The sequence below is a fragment of the Phragmites australis genome, chromosome 6, assembly GCF_958298935.1.
Source record: "Phragmites australis chromosome 6, lpPhrAust1.1, whole genome shotgun sequence".
Classification (NCBI taxonomy): Eukaryota; Viridiplantae; Streptophyta; class Magnoliopsida; order Poales; family Poaceae; genus Phragmites; species Phragmites australis.
The window spans coordinates 2554301-2572185 of record NC_084926.1 but is presented as its reverse complement, the minus strand read 5'-3'; the positions used below and the strand labels follow the sequence as shown (position 1 = coordinate 2572185).

General features: G+C 44.2%; 2 protein-coding genes across 3 annotated transcripts; both read left to right on the top strand.

The window, feature by feature from the left end:
- The first annotated feature begins 586 nt into the window (after positions 1-586).
- Positions 587-7648, top strand: LOC133921059 (anaphase-promoting complex subunit 4-like). Of its 2 annotated transcripts, none has more exons than XM_062365774.1 (7): positions 587-771; positions 1478-1589; positions 2101-2192; positions 3383-3466; positions 5497-5613; positions 6585-6647; positions 7354-7648. In XM_062365774.1, exons 1-7 carry the CDS (start codon positions 694-696, stop codon positions 7441-7443), a joined length of 636 nt encoding a protein of 211 aa, XP_062221758.1. In that variant the 5' UTR covers positions 587-693; the 3' UTR covers positions 7444-7648. The 2 variants fall into 2 exon arrangements, with proteins under 2 accessions (XP_062221758.1, XP_062221757.1); XM_062365773.1 differs by lacking the exon at positions 7354-7648 and adding an exon at positions 6728-7144.
- A 3432-nt stretch (positions 7649-11080) lies between these two features.
- On the top strand, positions 11081-17641 carry LOC133921058 (serine/threonine-protein kinase CLA4-like). Its single transcript, XM_062365772.1, has 10 exons — positions 11081-11532; positions 12238-14725; positions 14804-14914; positions 15004-15156; positions 15358-15521; positions 15600-15747; positions 15857-15979; positions 16089-16176; positions 16857-17237; positions 17324-17641. Exons 2-9 carry the CDS (start codon positions 12356-12358, stop codon positions 17021-17023), a joined length of 3324 nt encoding a protein of 1107 aa, XP_062221756.1. The 5' UTR covers positions 11081-11532; positions 12238-12355; the 3' UTR covers positions 17024-17237; positions 17324-17641.
- Positions 17642-17885: the final 244 nt, after the last annotated feature.

Sequence of the window (17885 nt, the reverse complement as noted above, 5' to 3'; positions counted from 1 at the left end):
AATATGCAGATTGGCGGTTTGTTTGTACACTTGTGATCCACGCGCGTTCAGTAATGTATCAAGCCCAGGTGCCAGCCATTTCCCTGAGCTGTATGTCACTGTTGCCATTCACAGTGCTTCCGTCTCTTGCACTGCGCGGGCGTCTAGTCGATGCGACTCCCTGATAGAAGTTGCTACGTGCGCACTCTGAGCTGTTAAGCCTGCTTTTGAGAGGAGAGGGAGATGTTAAGCCAGCTGTCTGAGCTGTTAATGAAATAACCAAGCAGCTAGGCCGGCGTCAGAGTGTGAGCGCCAGTTTTGCGATGCAGTTGCCAAGCTGCATGTGTCATGGAGGGGATGTTTTTTTATATATTTCAAAAATTATAAAATTATAAAACTAGATGGCCGTTTAAAAAATTTGTAAAAATAGATTACTATTACAAGAGCGGCAGCAGTAAGGTATCACTTTTTTTTAAAAAAAGTATCGTCCTTCTAATAAATGATAGGTTAAAAAATAAAAAACATTACATTCTATTATTGTTAAAATTCAAAACATTGTCAAAATAGTCATAATAAATTCTAAAAAAATGTAGGAGTATGTTGTAGTTGTAGAAATCTAACTCTTAAAAAAATTCTGAAAAAACGTATGTTCGTTCTCCCTTCGCGCCCGCTCAAAAAACTTCCCCAAAATCCCACCGGCCTCAGACACCAATCATGGCAGAGGAACAGATGGAGGCGGCGGCGGCGGCGGCGACGTTCCAGCTCCAGTTCGACAAGGCCATCCCTTTACATGTATTGTCTCCGCTCCCTCTCCAGCCTCTCTCCTCTCTGCCCATGCAAACGCTGCGCGAACTCGTCTCGATGCTTAACCAATCGATCTAACCTGCGCTGAGGCTGCGAAGTAGTGCTCCGGCTCTTTGATCCAGGGTAATAGCTGGCTCACGGTGAATCGTGCGGGTCAGGGGTTGCCGCCCCTTGTGCGCGTGCCAGCCGTTCGTTGAAATTCCTTGGAGGGCTAGATCGGTTCCTACTGTCACTAATGAGTGTGGCTGAGAGTGGCTGAGAGGGTTGTTGCTGGGGTTTAGCGGAAATTGATTCGTGCGACCTCTGCATGAGTGGGGAGGTGGCATTTTACTGATGTGCGGAAATAAGTACCATCATGTTCACCGACTTCAGCTTAGAAGCAAAATGTTGTTCACAAATTCGCTTCAGCGATTGCTACTTTTTTAGCACTTCGTCATGATTAACCCATCTCATTTCTCTTCTTATCCTGTTCATATTCAGTGTCATCACTCAAGCAATAGGGAAGTAAATAGAAAGTGCACAGATCAGACATTTGCTGACACTGAATTTCACTTTTTTATCGCTGTGTGTGTATTTCTATATTCCAGAAATGATGCAGCAGAATTCATATTTCCATTATTTCTTTGTCACTATTTCTTGATTTATGCTACACGTGGCACTCGACCCTGACATACCCATGTTTCACTACTTGAAGATAAAAATGGCAGAGTGGAATCCAGAGAAGGATCTGCTTGCTATGGTTACTGATGACTCCAAGGTTCTCCTCCATCGCTTCAATTGGCAAAGGCTATGGACTATTTCTCCTGGTTGCTACCCTCCCACCCCATGATGCTCATTTTTTAAGGAATAGTCCATTTTGCCGCCTTGGAACTTTCCAGTTAGTCTGCTTAAACCCCTGAAATACGACACCAGTTTTTTTTACCTCCTGATCCTTCCAAACCAGGTTAAATTACATCCTGATGTAGTTTGGCTATGCGTCCTGATGTGGCAACTTTTTTGCCACATTATGCGTGCCACCAATCTATCATTTGAAGGGTGTAATATGAACCTATTACAAAAGAGAGAAACATTTGTTGCACATGTTTCTATTTTCATTGTAAATTTGTCACAATTTTTTTCCTTATCATATAGATTAAAGTAGAAGAGTAGCTAGTAGTTAACATTTCTTCTTATTTTGCTTGTCCAAAGAAGCATGTGTCTTGTGCGTCTTGCCGATTCTCTAATTATGTACGTTTTAAGTGCACCTTTATGTATACTATTTTGCTTCGTAGCTAAAGTAATTATGCCAGTGAGAACTAAAATATTTATAATTTTCAGGGAAGTGCATAACATCTATATGCTGGAGCCCTGATGGTAAAATATTAGCCCTTGGCTCAGAAGATGGTTTGGTTCTTTTGCATGACCATGAGGTGTGAATGTTGACGGTGAATACAAATTTTTGACGCCTTTTGTTGTCTGTGTTGAACATTTGTTATACTTCATAAAAACCTTATCCAGTGCCTATTTTCTCTTAATAATTTGCTAGTGCCTCAGTTCTCATTTTGACATTCACCCTAACTAGCCTTCACAAGTGGAACTATTAAGAGACAATTGGGGCACATGCTCCATGGACCACTGGCCCAACTATGTTTGTATATAGAGACATCAGACATGTGAAAGCACGCCTTAAAGACACCAGACTTGTGTGCGGGCATTTCCGACTGTGTATTCCAACAGCTGGTTCATCTGGCCGCATACACTTGAGGCCCTTGTGTCAGCTACTGCTTCTTCATCTATATGGACTCTCAAGATCTTACCTTTAATATATTATATTTTCCTGAAACATACTCCTTTTTTTCATGATGTTCTCTCTGTCTTTTGCATCCTCTGTGAAGATTGCATGGTCTGCTCTCATCCTGCCACCTGCTGCCTATAATTTAATCTATTTGACTCTAAAGGCTGATCCCCTCTGGATTTAATGGATGGGATAGTCTATGTCAATAATAAAGTATAGGATTTTATATTTACTAGTTTCTTGCGACTATAAGCTCTTTAATCTAGGTACGTTATGGTGTCCATTCTGGCATTCTATAGCTGATAAAAGTGTTTATTTAAAAGACTAATGTATTTTGAAAAGGAATCTACAAATCTACTGCCTCATCCAGGATTAGTCATTAGGTAATTTTTAATGTTTTCTGTGACCATCTTCTAGTGCATAATTTTCTTGTCATAAGCTGAAAGTACCGGAAAAATAACTTGGGAGAAGTTTACCCAAATTTTTTCTTCTAGTGCAACATTCTGAGATAGAGGTGATTAATACACTTTACTCAGACAAAGGGCATATTTCCCATTGTTTCCTTTTTCCATTGAGCACAGTTTCCAATTTGCAGTCTATTGCAAGTTTATCATATTGAAGTCAAAATTAGAATTGTTATTATTCTTCATATTGCAGCTCAAGTTTGAGTACCGGACCTATTTTATGTTTTGAGTTCTGCCCAATTTGCCATTTTCAATTACTCTTGAAATCAAAATAATCTCTCATGTTATCAAAATCTACTTGTTACTTTTGTCTTAATTTACCGATTTATGCATTTATAACTGAAGGGATTGCTGATTGCAGAATGGGAAGATGCTAAGAATTATAGAATCACACGATGTGGCCGTTGTATGTTTGAATTGGGCAGAAGATGATCCGCTATCAAGGGTATAGTATTGCCTTTTTCATCTATTAGAAACATTAATTGCGAACAGTTGCATCTCATTGTAATATAATCATATAACACCATCCCATTTAAAAAGAAAAACTCTACTATTGGGAGAAGACATCCCCCTGGGCTTCGTCTTAAAGGAGGGGAGAACCTTGGCTGGCTAGGAAGCTCATTGAAATCAATTCTCAGGGAGGTACCCACTTTTTACGAGCACCCGGGTTCGAGCCCGGGTGGGCAACCTCTCAACTGGAGGCTCTACCAACTGAGCTAACACTCAGTTCTCAACACAATCCCATTTAAAACGTCATCTAATAAAACCTGTAGCCGCTAATGTTAGCAATAAGCCTTGATGTGTGTAGATTTTCAGCTAGCAGATTAGGAAGAATAATAGCCAATTAAAACAGTATTGGCTGTAGTTATTAGCTGTTTGAACCAGGGATTTCCAGCTAATAGATTAGGGAGAATAATGGCCAATTAAAGCAGTAATTGATGTAGTTATTAGCTGTTTGAACCAGAGATTTTTGTAGTGGTCAGCAGTGTATAAACAGAGAAAAATACAGAAAAGGCAGTAAGCTATTGCAGCACCAAAAAAATACTACTGCTAGTGTACGTGTGTCTTGGGTGAGTTCCTGGGCTATCTGTGAGGCTGTAGGCCTTTCAATTGGTATCAGTAGGGTGTCATGGCGGGTGAAGATGGCCCTTCTACAGCTCCTGCGCCTGTGGTACAGCGCGTGGTGAGAGATGTCGGAGGCGCGTACCTGTTGCTCACCAAGCACAACTACGCCGAGTGGTCGGTGATAATGGAGGTGATGCTTGAAGCCCGCGGCCTCTGGGAGGCCCGTAGACAAGGGCGACGTGGACAGGGTCGACGACAGGTTGGCAATGAAGGCCATCTTTCGCGCAGTCCCGCCGCAGATGATCACCTCCCTTGCGAAGAAGACGACGAAGGAGGCCTGGAACGCGATCAAGACGATGCCTGTCGGCTCCGAGCGCTCTTGCAAGGCAACTGCCCAGAAGGTGAGGAAGGATTACGAGGCGATCTCCTTCCGCGACGGCGAGTCAATCGACGACTTCGCCATGCGCCTCACCGGGATTGTCCACCAGCTGGAGGTACTCGGTGATCTGGTCGACGATGCCAAGGTCGTGGCCAAATACCTGCGGGTTGTCCCGCCCAAGTTCGCGCAGATCGCGCTCTCCACCGAGACGCTCCTCGACATCTCAACGCTGACGATCGAGGAGGTCACGAGACGATTCAAGGCGGCGGAGGACCGCCTCAACCCGGACCAGGTGCTGCTATCGACATTCGATGGCAAGCTGCTGCTCACTGAGGAGCAGTGGCTTGCGCGTCAGAAGGAAAGGCGAGCTAGCGAGGGGGGGTCGCTGCCTGCCAAAGGCGACGACAAGAATCACCGCTCTCGTGGCTCGCGCAAAAAGGGCGCGGCTGATGGCAAGAACGCTGCCCAAAACAACGACCGCGACGTCTGCCGCAATTGCGGACGTATCGGTCACTGGGCTCGTGATTGCCACCAGCCCAAGCGAGGTTAGGCGCACCTCGTGCAGGAGGACGACTACGAGCCTGCGCTACTGATGGTGTAGGTCTGCGCGTTGAACGACGACACCACGTCGGCGTCGACAACAGTCCACCTTGATGAACCGCGAGCGCAGGCGTTCCTCGGCGAGGCGGACGCCAGTGAACTCCAAGAGGGCTGGTTTCTACTCTATTTAGTAACGCTTGAATCTACAGAATTAAGTGCACATCATAATGTAATATGAACCTGAGCAAATTTTGTCCTTGTGAATGTGTGTTTGTTACACACTAAGATGCTTACTCCAGCTAATCACTTAAAATCGTGGAACCGTAAAAGGAATCTGTCTACCTTACATTATTAAAGAGGGCAGATGCATATTGTAAGTTTGTTGTACTTTGGTGGATTTACATGCCCCAGACCAAAAGGAACTGTTTTTGGTTTCCCTCTACTTTTCTTGAATCTGATTTCCCATTTACATGTTGGTATTCTGATGACAGCTCCAAATGGATACACTTCAAAGCCGGCTTGATGCTGAGTTCCTTCTAGCCCATATGTGTTCAGTCAAGTTTAAGGAATGGATCGTGGTGCTAGCTACTTTATTGCGACGTGCAGAGGTAAAATTTGCATAGTTCTATGATTTTTACATGGTTAACAATTCTTGTACATGTGCTAATGTTTTTAATACATTATTCATGAAATAAACCTACCCTAACTTGCTTTTTTTTAGGACTACCCCAACTTGCTTGGGACAAAAGGCTTTGTTGTTGTATTCATGAAATAAATCTGTTGCTGGCTTTTCTACCTGGACTAGTTTTTTTTTTGGTTACTAAAGACCAGAATTCAGTCGATGTAATCGGGGAGGAGTTGGGGTTGAGGTGGAGACAGGAGTGACAATTTGATGGAGGTCGGTAGCAGCAGAAGCAGGCAGTATTGGTGCCTGTGGTGCTACGAATTGCTTCAAATTGATCCAATCATATGCTATCTGTGCACTATCTTTATTGTGATTGCTGGTTTTTTCATACCAGTGCGGCCCTGTTTGGATTAGGGATTTAGGGGTATTTCTTTGGAAAAGTTTGGATTTGAGCAGATTTTCCCAAAGAAATACCGCTCATCCAAACAACCCCTGAATAATTCATCTAATGCAACGAACTTGCATAGCAAAATTAGATATCAAATTACAGACTATCTACATGCCATTTTTTTTAAAAGAGAGAACTTGTAGCAGGACACTTTGACATGTGAAAGCATCCCCTGCAAGCTTCTAGATGACAAATGCCAGCTTCTGCAAATAAGGTCCTTGTGTTCTAGAAGTTGCCAAAATTGGAAAATTTTAAGCAGCTATATGATTACAAAACGGCCAAGCTACTTAATCCAAATTGATGTACTTGACATTGTTCATGTGATCAGATAAGTCTGGATGGTACACTGATATGTGAAAATAGCATTGGTACACTGATATGCGAAAATAGCATTTTATTTGTTTTATTTATTTTTTGAAGGTGCAATTATTTAGAAGGTTTTCTTTTGCTGCCAATTATTTGGTTAAGCAAAAGTACTCATCCTTGCTGTATTTATGTTTCCTTAGGTTTTGGTGGATCTCTTTCGGCATGATTTGCGATTGTGGAAAGCATATAGCATTACTCTACAGGTTAGCAGCCAAATGGTGCTTGTTTTGTTGTGTTTATTAACTTTTTAAGTGTCTCTAACAAGCTTGCAATCAACTTGCAGTCGCATGATGTATTCAGAGGGTACCTCGATCTTCTTAATGTCTTGGAGGAGCAGCTTTTGTCTGTTTCTGATCTGACATTGCAAAATGGACCGTTGTCATGAATGTTAAATGATACGAATTGAAATTGAATGTGGCAGTTTAGCCTTGTGTGAATTGAACACATACGGTTAGATGGAGAAAAGCACGGGGAATCTAATGTAAATAGAATTATTCAGGTTTTCCCCCCTTAGAGCAATACCCAACAGGCTATGGCAGCTTTTTGTGCTGTGAAACAAAAAAGCACCATATTGTTGTATCATTAGTTTGTTGCAGCGGAGTTTAGTGTGCATTCTTCGCCTTACTGTAAGTATGCGCTGCACTCTAACATTGTAAAGCATATACCAATTATGTGTAACAAGTTGTTTTTTTGGTCTTTAGTACCGTGTTTAAAGCTGATTACCTGTAAATAACTCTTGATTGATATTCTTGTAAACTTGAAATATTTTGTAAAGTGGCATTTGTAAATGCTAGGAATTTCATGTCCCAGTATCAAATGCATTACTCGTTGCTTTTAGCTGCAATTTTGACATATCATACTGCTATCTGTCTTACCTTGGCCAATTAATGGAAATACCTTAACCTGCAGGTGGAATTCGTACAACGGATGGGGTTGTCTTCCCTTGTTCTCTGGCAAGTTAGTACATTGTACCCTGGAGGGGAAACTCATCATTTCTGAACTAGTTTCTACGGTAATAGGAAGTTTATTTTGCTTTGACAGTAGGTACATAAGCATATGTATAAATTTTTGATAGTCTTGTACGCTCATCTACACTGTGTTGCACAATTTTAGCTAATCCGTTACAAGCTCGTACAAATGTATAAATTTACAAGATGCACCAGTGTATGAAACTTGAAATGTTAGGTCATGTTATCACAAGTTATACATGGTTGGCCATCACTATCATATTTACTGCTGTCGCAATGTATATGCAGTACACTGTGCACTGACGTGTCGTGGCCATTGTAAGCAGAAGCAACCTGCGCTGTATGGTAGTCGTCAACATGGGCAATACTGATGTCGGACGGCGAATACCTGAAAAGCCGAATTCGGAGCCTCCACGACGCCTTGAAGCCTGAACTATTACTTCGCAAGTAGTTTGGTGGTTTTCGCAACTATTACTTCGCAAGTAGTCAGGGCTCAGTGGTCGCCGCGTCGCTTGTGCAATTTTCTCGTGGACTTGTTGGGCTTCGCCACTTGCCACTTTCTTGTCGTGGACTCGTGAACGCCATGGCGCCGTTTTGGGTTCTTTTCCTGACACTAGCAGTAAGCGATATTGCCCATCTGATCGGCAATCTGATGGCGAGAGCCAACAGCAGCGGTGACTGTACCGTGCATCAGCTCATCGACACTTACTGCATCACATGGGAAGGGGCGATCTGTAAAGTGATGGTAGTGGCAACATCCAAGACGCAACTTGCCATTATTGTGTACTCAACTATTCGTGACCTGTGAGTCCATCCAGCCGTCGATTCGAGCATCTTTCTTCCCAGCCACTTGATCCCCTCGTCCATCCAGCCGTTGCCATCCTCCGCCTGGACCGGCGCACCCGATGGAGGCGTCGAGCTTGGAAGAATTCAACCGAGTGGCGCCCTGAGGACCGGAAGGGTGATGTGTGACAGGTGATCGCAACGCCATCGCGCGCGGAACCGAAAGCAAGGACGCGCTCGAGCAGAAGCAGCCAAGCCGCCCAATCATGTGACGCGACTTCCCCGGCTATTATTCGACAACGAGACGCCATGCGACGGACCGGCGGCACCAAGGTTGCCTGAAGCCCTGAACTGGAACGCCGAGGCGGCCCGCGTTCACGTGCCGGCACATGCTCCGCCTCGCCCGAACGTTCGCGCTCGCGCCCCAGGACGGCGAGCAGCCGAGCACCACCTGGCCTGGGCACCTGGCTTGCCGGTTCCGAGCATCTGAGGCTGCAGGCCGCGTGTGGTGCCGGTCGTTGGAACAGGAAACGTCTCCGTGCTGGTCGCCCCGCAACCCCATGCATCACTCGTGCGCCGCGCCGTTGGTGCCTGCCCGCCTTGCGGCTCCGCGAAGGCAACAGGGGCCGCACGCGGATGCTGCCGCAGCAGGCAGGCGCAGCGGGAGAACCACACGGTTGGTTGGCGCCCGAAAGAGGTATGGCAGGATAGCTCGCCTCTACGTGCCCGCGGAACGGCCGTTGGGACTTGATTTGCTCGGGAGATGCAACTCTTTTGTCGTGCGCCACGCCATGAAAAGCGACGCCTCGGCAATGGCCAATGGTTGTGTGGCATTGGCTCTGATTTTTTTAGGATGGCTGATGCAGCGGTCCTTGGTGTACGTGCCCGTAAATCCTTACACAGTTACACGGATGATTGGGATGTAGGGCTACGTGTCGATGATGTGCGAAATTGACCGAAGGCCTACAAGCGGAGTGCTAGATGGCTTCTCACCAATTATAGGATTATTCACCATTCACGAAACCAAAATTAGACCGAGGACAGCCCTTGCCACTTGTTTGCAGAAAAAAATAGCACAGTAGATTTCTAGAATAGTTTTTTAATGAGGACGATCTACAAATGACAGTGCAAATATATTTTCAGGCGTGTGAAAGTGCATTCTGATCTTTTTGGACATCTTATTTTGTGATTGTACAATGGAGAATGCACGAACCGAGATAAACAAACCGGCAAGTGCGAGTTAGAAAAACAACTAATCTTATCCGGCCTGATAAGGAACATGTCACTAGCGAGTAGTGACTCGTGCAGAAACATGCAAGCTCCACTACAACTTGTTAATTTCATACAAAGTTTTATTCAAAGACATATACTCCGGCGGCACGGAATGTACGACATAATGTTTTTTTCATGATCGAGCATTATCTCAGTATTTTCTTTTCAAAAGTACAATAGATTCCTTTTGCCCTTTTCGACCCAGACCGAAGTGGGAGCGCTAGCTAGTGAGCCTGTTCCAAACAAACCTGAAGAATATATATATTCTTTACGCTATGCTTGGTTCTCATACATTTATCACTCTATACTTTGAGCGACAGACATTGGTATAATTCTTTCATTAGGGCATATTACCGACGCTTGTCTGTTCTTTTGCATTATTGGGAAGAATTTGGTTTTACCTTTACCTATTTTTCGTGTGGAATATGTAGAGCATATGATGTTGTTGAGGCCCGGGCTGCAGTGATTTATGGACTGTAGTTTAGGTGGTATATGTCTCCAAACTTCTCTTGCGTACTTTCCCAATTATGAATGTTGAAAAGGATATCCAATATCCGTTTGCCCATCTAGTTGTTACCAGTAGTATTTGGAGAAAAGTGAACAAAAAACAGGTGAAAAGTAGACAGTTTTACTACTTATAATATTTCCTTAGATATTCTTTAAGTTTTATACATTTTGATTGGACGTGAGAATTAGACAAGCCATCACACCCGAAAGAATGGCCAGCCAATGACTACTCATCAACGGACAACGGGTATATGGCACGTTTAGATGGAAGCCGATGCTTGCCTTTCTAAAAATTGGCTCGTTCAGCTCGGTTGATTTGTTGTTCGAAGTGACATCAAGTTTTAGCTTGTCCAGCCCTTGATGTTGGCTCGCCCAGTTCCCGATGTTAACTCGCCCAATCCCCATAGTTCATTTTCTCGCTCGGACTTGGGCGAACTGCAGGTACGATTTGGTGTGCCACCGACTAGCCAGGCAAGCTAGGCATAGTCCAAACGTGCCCTAAATCTTACGCCCTGTGGCTATGGACTGCACACTAAAGGTGTATTTGGTTGGACTGTTTCGCTTGGCTTGCATTCACTCAGTCGTATAAACTTCAGGAGACGACCGTTTGGTTGCCAGGATAAGTCTCGTGCGCTTGCATCCGTTGGTGCATTTGGCTCCGCTCGTGCAGCATGGAAGCTACACGGGTAACCGTCGTAGCTCTTGTGCAGGCCCGGTGATACAGCTACTGTAGAGCTGAGCTCACTCGTCAGCGACAGCAAACTTCCTCATACAGTCTTAGATTTAGCCTACCAAATATAAACTCAAATTTAACCTGCATTCGCTCATCCAACAATCAAACAATCTTCTTTTCTAAAATACAGCTCCCCCATCTTACTTCCCTCATCCAAAATATACGATACAACCATACAAAATTTCGTTCAATCAACCAAACACACCCTAATTGCACGTCGGCGTGCGTGACTCGTTCCATGCGTGTGTGCTGTAGTACCCAGCCGCCCAGGCAACGAGCCCCAACACCCAAGTTGGGAAGCGACAGTGGCGAGATAAATGAGTCGGGTGCAGCCAACTGAACAGAACAGCCCGGCTCGGCCATCCCGCTCCCGCCCGCAGCCGCGTGCCCCCTCCCTGCCAGCCTCCCACCCCTCGACCCCACCCGAGCCGGCGCGCGGACCGGAGCCGCACACCCGCGCCGCACGCGTACGGCGCCGCACACCGCAGCCGCGCGCACGGCCCTGCCTCCCTCCGCGCCCCGTCCCGCCCCAACCCATCCGGCGCCGACGAGCCTCAGCCCCCAATGGCGGCGGCCTTCCTCGCCTTGGCGTCCGCGTGACATGATCCCTAGCCCCGTGGGGGGAATATCCGCGCGCCCCCGAATCGCCCCTCCAGCTAGCCCACCCCAATCCTCGCCTCCCCACCGCAAATCCTTCTGGACTCCTCCCTCCCTGTCTCTCTCTCTCTCTCTCTCCCCCATCTCTCTCTACCCGCACTGCCGGAAGCACCCCGAGGCGGCCGCGATTGCTTGCTCGCGGTTGCGTAGCCCCGGATCGCTGGACAGGTGACTTTCTCTCTCCGCTCGCTCCTCACTTTCTCTCTCGTGGTTTCTCTGAATTATTTTTTCTGCTTAAATTATTTTGCTTGTGTGTTTGTTCGTCCTTATCATTCCCTTTACTTCGGGGCAAAAAAAGGAGGAGTTATTTTTAATACGGATGGCGGTTGAGATTTTGAGGGCGAGAGATTCGTGGGGAATCGTTTTGCTTTGTTGAAGCATGCAGTTTTTCTGCTCTGCTCAAGGTGCTCAAGGGAAATCGCTGGAGCTATACTGATGAGTTTGCATTCTAACACCTTTGGCCGTCGATTTCAGCATGCATCAGCCCGGTGCTTCTCATAAAACTTCAGCATGCATCAACTTTGTTTCTTACTCGATTTGAATTAGGAAATTTGGTCATTAGTGAGGGTTCACCCTGCGTGAATCGAAGGCGCTACCTTCCTTTTTTTGAACATCAGAGGACTTCTGCATTTTTGGAATCCTTCTGTGGTCGTTCTTTTTTTTTTTTTATTAAAAAAACGTTGGAAACTTGGGTGTTTCGTAGTGGTAGGATTACCTAAGATACTATTGGATGGACGTGCGAAATCTGTGGGAATTGTGCAATTTTCTGACGGAATTTTATGTAAATCAGTTTTCTGTCTGATGGAAGATTTACCCTTTTTTTTTTGTCGCCTTTCTTGAATGCATTCATAATCGTTTTTTTTTGTTCAACAGGAAGAGGCTGATCGGTGCAGTGCATAGGAATTGCTGGACTTGAGTCGTGTGATACTGTGATATACTTAGTTTCACTGCTGATCCTAATCACGCCAACTTGATTACAACCTCCGCAAGTATGGCGCCCCCAGCTGCTGCTGCAGGCGGCGCTGAGGCTGAGGGGGCACCACGCATGGCCAAGTTCCTCTGCAGCTTTGGAGGCAGTATCCTGCCCCGTCCATGTGATGGGTGTCTCCGCTATGTCGGTGGTGAGACTAGGATCGTCATGTTGCCACGTGATATATCGTATGCTGATCTAGCAGCGCGGATGAGAGAGCTCTACAAGGAAGCTGATATCATCAAATATCAGCAACCTGATGAGGATCTAGATGCGCTGGTCTCAGTTGTGAACGATGATGATGTCGTGAACATGATGGAGGAGTATGACAAGGTCATTGCTACAGGTGAGGCATTCACTCGACTTAGGATCTTCTTATTTTCGCAGCACTTGGATGATGATGCTGCATCAGCGGCTGTGCATTACAATGTGGACGAGCAGGAAACAGAGAGAAGGTATGTAGATGCGCTCAATAGCCTTGGTGACGTTAGGTCACCTTCCTCTCCTGTATCAGTGGAACAGCTTTTTGGCATCAGCGGCAATGAGTCAGGAATTCCTGATATTGCTGGCTTGAGGCATTTGAATGTTCCTCGTCCATCACATAGTCAGAGGTATGGAGAGATGGATTCTCCTTGGAGCCCTGCTTATGTCTCACCTGGTCAGTATGGAGTGCATGATCCTAGAGATTTTCCCATTTCACCATCTTCTGCAAGGTTTCAAGTCGGAGCGGAGGATTTTGATGAGAGGATTCCTGATGACTTTGTAAGGCAGTCACCAAAATACCGGCATTATGAGACTCATTCGCCACTGCATATGGATAATTTAGTTTGGCTTCCACCTGGTGCTGTAATTCAGCAAAATGCAGGGTTTCCAGGTAATCTGAGCCGTTCTAACAATTTCTTGGATGGAAACAATGTATGTGATCGTTCACTGTTCCAGAGGGGTCAGAGTTCAGTGACTGATCCTCGCTATATGGATCCTCGTTGGATTCGGCCAGTCCAACAACATTTCGACCAATCAAGCATGACTAATGAGTATCCTGGTCACCCTGCTAATTCTTGTCCAGATTGCTGCCACCCTGGTGAGCATTATGTGAAAGTTCAAGATGTTAGACTGGAAAATGGTGTTTATGTCAAAGAGCAAAATGGTGTTCACCCTCCCATGTTTTATAATGAATCACATTCTCATGATAGAGCTTGGCATGCTCATACCAGCCAAAGTCATCAGCGATATGAGGATCCAAGGCTGCATCTTCCTGGCAATGGTAGAGTGATTGAGCCATACATCGTTGATAGCAATTCTGTAAATTCTGCGTTTGCACCAAACAATGTGTACGAAATGCATTCAGCATCTCTTGGTCGCTCTAGCCATGGAAGTCCCCACTATTTTCATGGCAGTAGTGAGCTTATAAATGATACATATCACAACCAACAAGTTGGTGGTGGCCCATATGTGCAGCCATCAGGGTTTGAAGAATCCACCGGTCAGCATTACAAGCATTCTTCAACGTATGGTGCGGATTCCTTTTACCAAATGCAGCAGAATTTGCCACCACTTCAATCTCTGAGGAGGAGAGCAAACAGCCCTGTTCACACTGGCTCACCATATGACTCACCACACCTGCCAATACCAAATGGGGGCATTAACACCAACTTTGTCAGAAATACTGATGATGTAAGCCCGAGGATACCAGGTCTACCTGCATATGATCGAATGCCAAGCCCATGGACTTCTCCCAATGGCAACATATCATATAGAGTTGTTGGACATGATGTTCCTGCTGCCATGGAAAATGCTTGTGCTCTTGGTCCTAGGTCTAATCCAACTACTGCTCAGTATGTTCAGCCTCTCGTTGCCCCAGAATCAGTCCAGCATCAACCGGGAGGTCCATTGAGGGAGGTTCATCCTGAAAGAACATATGCTGAACCCATGATGTCATCTGTTGATGGCAAAGTGGCTGTTTCTGCATTGCCCCTCGCTGATCAATTATCCAGGTTGGATACTAACACAATGAAGAAATTTGAAGGTCCAGAGGATGAAAAGTTTACTCGAAATGTGAATGAAATAACTCCTTCACATGCTGTGGATGAACCAAGTACCTTGCCCCACCATGTTGGAGCTCTACATGAAGTTGATCTTAAGCAGGAGAAGCCAACAGAACATGAACGCAGAACAAAGCAACATGAAGCTAGGGCTACAGCACTACAGGAATGTGGGGATATTTCAGAGGATAGGTTGAATTTCCTTTCTGAGTTGATTGCCCCTGTTAAAAAGGCTGCACTGGAAGATGCTGCTGACACACGGACAGCTCAACCAAATGCTAATGCTGTTGTTTCACCTGTTCCGGATGATGACGATAATGGAAAGAAGTTGTATGAGGCAACTGCTGCTGTAAGTAATGCTTCATGGTTGAGCATATTAACTACTAAACTACTTAATACTCTCCACTCAAACTCTTTTGATCTGCAGAATACTGATGCAAATCAGAACTCTGATGTGCATGGAAGCGGTGATCAGCAGAAAAGTTCCAAGATTGAGTCTACTACTGCTGAAGCTGAAGCTTTGTCTAAAGGACTACAGGTCTTTTTAGTTATCTCTTCCTATGTAGTACTGTTTGCATTTTACAGAATTTAGCTTATGTCCCATTTATACTGTGTATTACCATGCAGACTATAAAAAATGATGATTTGGAGGAAATTAGAGAGCTGGGTTCTGGTACTTATGGGGCGGTCTATCATGGTAAATGGAGGGGATGTGATGTCGCCATTAAAAGAATAAAAGCTAGTTGCTTTGCTGGAAGACCATCTGAGAGAGAACGTTTGGTATGTTTCCTTATCACTTTTTCTACTTTAGGATCTGTACTTTTGGATGTTTGCAGTCACCTTGTACAGTATTCCTTCCTCACAATCCCTCACAGTATTTTCTGAACAATATTTTGAGCTATCCTGGACAAAGGAAAAAGTAAGTTCGATCTTATGATTCTGTGCAAAATGATTCTAGTTCAGAGTTATCTGATTTTGCAGATTGCGGATTTTTGGAAAGAAGCTCTGATCCTGAGCTCAGTTCATCATCCAAATGTGGTTTCATTTTATGGTGTAGTTCGTGATGGTCCGGATGGAAGCTTAGCAACCGTTACTGAGTTTATGGTCAATGGGTCTCTCAAACAGTTCTTGAGGAAAAAAGACAGGTATTTCTTGTTTATTAAAAGAATAATTTGATTTCTTATATCTCCAGTATCAAATTCTAAAATAAAACAATTGTGCAGGACAATTGATCGTCGCAAGAGAGTAATATTAGCCATGGATGCTGCATTTGGCATGGAGTATTTGCATGGGAAGAATATAGTCCATTTTGACCTTAAGTGTGAGAATCTACTGGTGAACATGAGAGATCCTCAGCGACCAATCTGCAAGGTTTGATCCCCAACTTTCCTTCTTGCTGTTTTTTTCCTTATGGGGAACTTTCGTTGCCATGGTGGATATCTTCTCCTGACTTTTCCCCACCTCAATACTTTCTGATCAGATTGGTGATCTCGGACTATCAAAGGTTAAACAGCATACTTTGGTATCTGGTGGTGTCAGAGGAACCTTACCATGGATGGCACCAGAGCTTCTGAGTGGGAAAAGTAATATGGTGTCAGAGAAGGTAAGAATGCTTTGTCCTATAAACACCTTTTGTAAATCATAATTTGTTTGAACTGTAAACAATGCTACACTTTTTGTGTTCTGAAAAACTAATTTGATGTATTTTGTAGATTGATGTCTACTCATTTGGTATTGTCATGTGGGAGTTGCTTACTGGGGAAGAGCCATACTCTGATATGCGTGCTGCCGAAATTATCGGTAATGTCCAAAGTTTTCCATAGTAACATAGAATACTATGCTTTGATTTCTAACGACACGTTCCACCATGTTTAGATCTTCCTTTTTGGTACATATATTAGTTCGAATAACCTGTGGACTTCAGACCTGTTCAATGAAATTTCTTCCTCCTTTAATTTATTCTGTGTTGGGATGCAGTTTTGAAAGACTTCTTTAGGCCGAACTAATGGAAAATGAGTCAGACGTAAGTCTCGGGATGTATTCAAGTAATAAAGGCGGAACATATAATAATTAAATGGTGGACCTCAATAAAAGGCTAGATGTAGGTCTGGTGTCTCATTTTGTACTTTGTGGTGCTGAACCTGGAAGTGGTAACTGCACTGCAATATTCATGAAGTATATAACCATCTAGCCATCTAGGTGTAGCCGTGTAGGTGCACTTTCGGATCTTGTTATTCCTTTTGAATTTACCTGTGATAGCATGACTTTGTCTCCCTGTTAATAGTGAAAGTTAATTAGTCAATGACAAGATATTAGCTCTGCACTCGTCCTACATGACTACATGTGATATTCAGTACTGATTTACTACAGAGAGGGGATTTATGTTCTTATGAATCTGTGGTCATAAATGTATCATCGATGTTTGTTGTTAATATGTCACTGAAGTGATTTAATTATCTGCCATTTTTGCCATTTTCTAGGGGGCATTGTAAACGATTCTCTACGTCCTCAGATCCCTTCGTGGTGTGATCCTGAGTGGAAAGGGTTGATGGAAAGTTGTTGGGGCAGTGATCCAGCTGACAGGCCATCCTTCACTGATATATCTCAAAGGTTGAGGAAAATGGCTGCTGCAATGAATGTGAAGTAAATGTTCATAAGCCATGAAAAGGGTCATGTAAACGTTCCCACACCCAAACTAGTGATTACAAAAGGAAGGCAAAGTTTAGACCTGATTATATGGAGTAAATATGTTACAAATGCCTTGGCAGCATCCCAGTTTACCCTACTTCAAATGATAATTTATTAAGTACTTACTATTCGGAAGGATGTTTTCATCGCGGAAGTTCCAAAGGAGGCCTAATGTGAGTCGGTTGTTTTTTGTGTTGTGTTCCTTGTATAAACTATAGAAATGATTAGTGAAAACTGACGCTTCCATTTCCATTTTCAGGAACTTCTGATCCTGGTGTAATCAGCTATCATTTGCCTTACGTTGAAAATAGTATGCTATATAGTGTATCATCTTGATGGGACCTGTTGGACTGTAATGTAAATAAGTTTTGACTCGCTTCATCAGGCTGTGCACATGTTAGATGTGCACATTAATAGGCACGGTTCAAATCTGGACACAGTTATCCTTTTTTCCTAAAAAATTGTGTCCTAGGAGAGATTGAACGAACTCGAATAGATATATCCTTGTTCAGATTGTACATAGTTGAAGAATAAATTTCTACACTGTTTTTCCTGTATACATATCAAATCACTACCACGATCCTGAGTCTGGGTAATTATTCTCCCCTGCCAATCAATTTGAACTCGCATACTTATTGGCACTGCCCTAGTTTCACATTTTTCAAGTCCCGTTACGAGTTCAGGACGTTGTAATGTGTACTTCCAGTTGCAGGCGATGAAATGTGTAAATATGTTAATCTGTTTTGAGTTAAATGATGTTCCATTTGCGTGCATGTCATTATAGTTTTTTAGACGTAATGGAGGAGGATGTTTAGGTAGCT

What these genes read in the sequence shown, in the direction of transcription:
- LOC133921059 (XM_062365773.1), top strand. Translation starts at nt 694, where the DNA reads ATGGCAGAGGAACAGATGGAGGCGGCGGCGGCGGCGGCGACGTTCCAG. An exon ending in AAGATGATCCGCTATCAAGG is followed by an intron (nt 3,467 to 5,496) that starts GTATAGTATTGC and finishes TTCTGATGACAG; the next exon opens with CTCCAAATGGATACACTTCA. An exon ending in CATATAGCATTACTCTACAG is followed by an intron (nt 6,648 to 6,727) that starts GTTAGCAGCCAA and finishes ATCAACTTGCAG; the next exon opens with TCGCATGATGTATTCAGAGG.
- LOC133921058 (XM_062365772.1), top strand. Translation starts at nt 12,356, where the DNA reads ATGGCGCCCCCAGCTGCTGCTGCAGGCGGCGCTGAGGCTGAGGGGGCA. An exon ending in TGTATGAGGCAACTGCTGCT is followed by an intron (nt 14,726 to 14,803) that starts GTAAGTAATGCT and finishes TTTGATCTGCAG; the next exon opens with AATACTGATGCAAATCAGAA. An exon ending in CTCAGCGACCAATCTGCAAG is followed by an intron (nt 15,748 to 15,856) that starts GTTTGATCCCCA and finishes CTTTCTGATCAG; the next exon opens with ATTGGTGATCTCGGACTATC.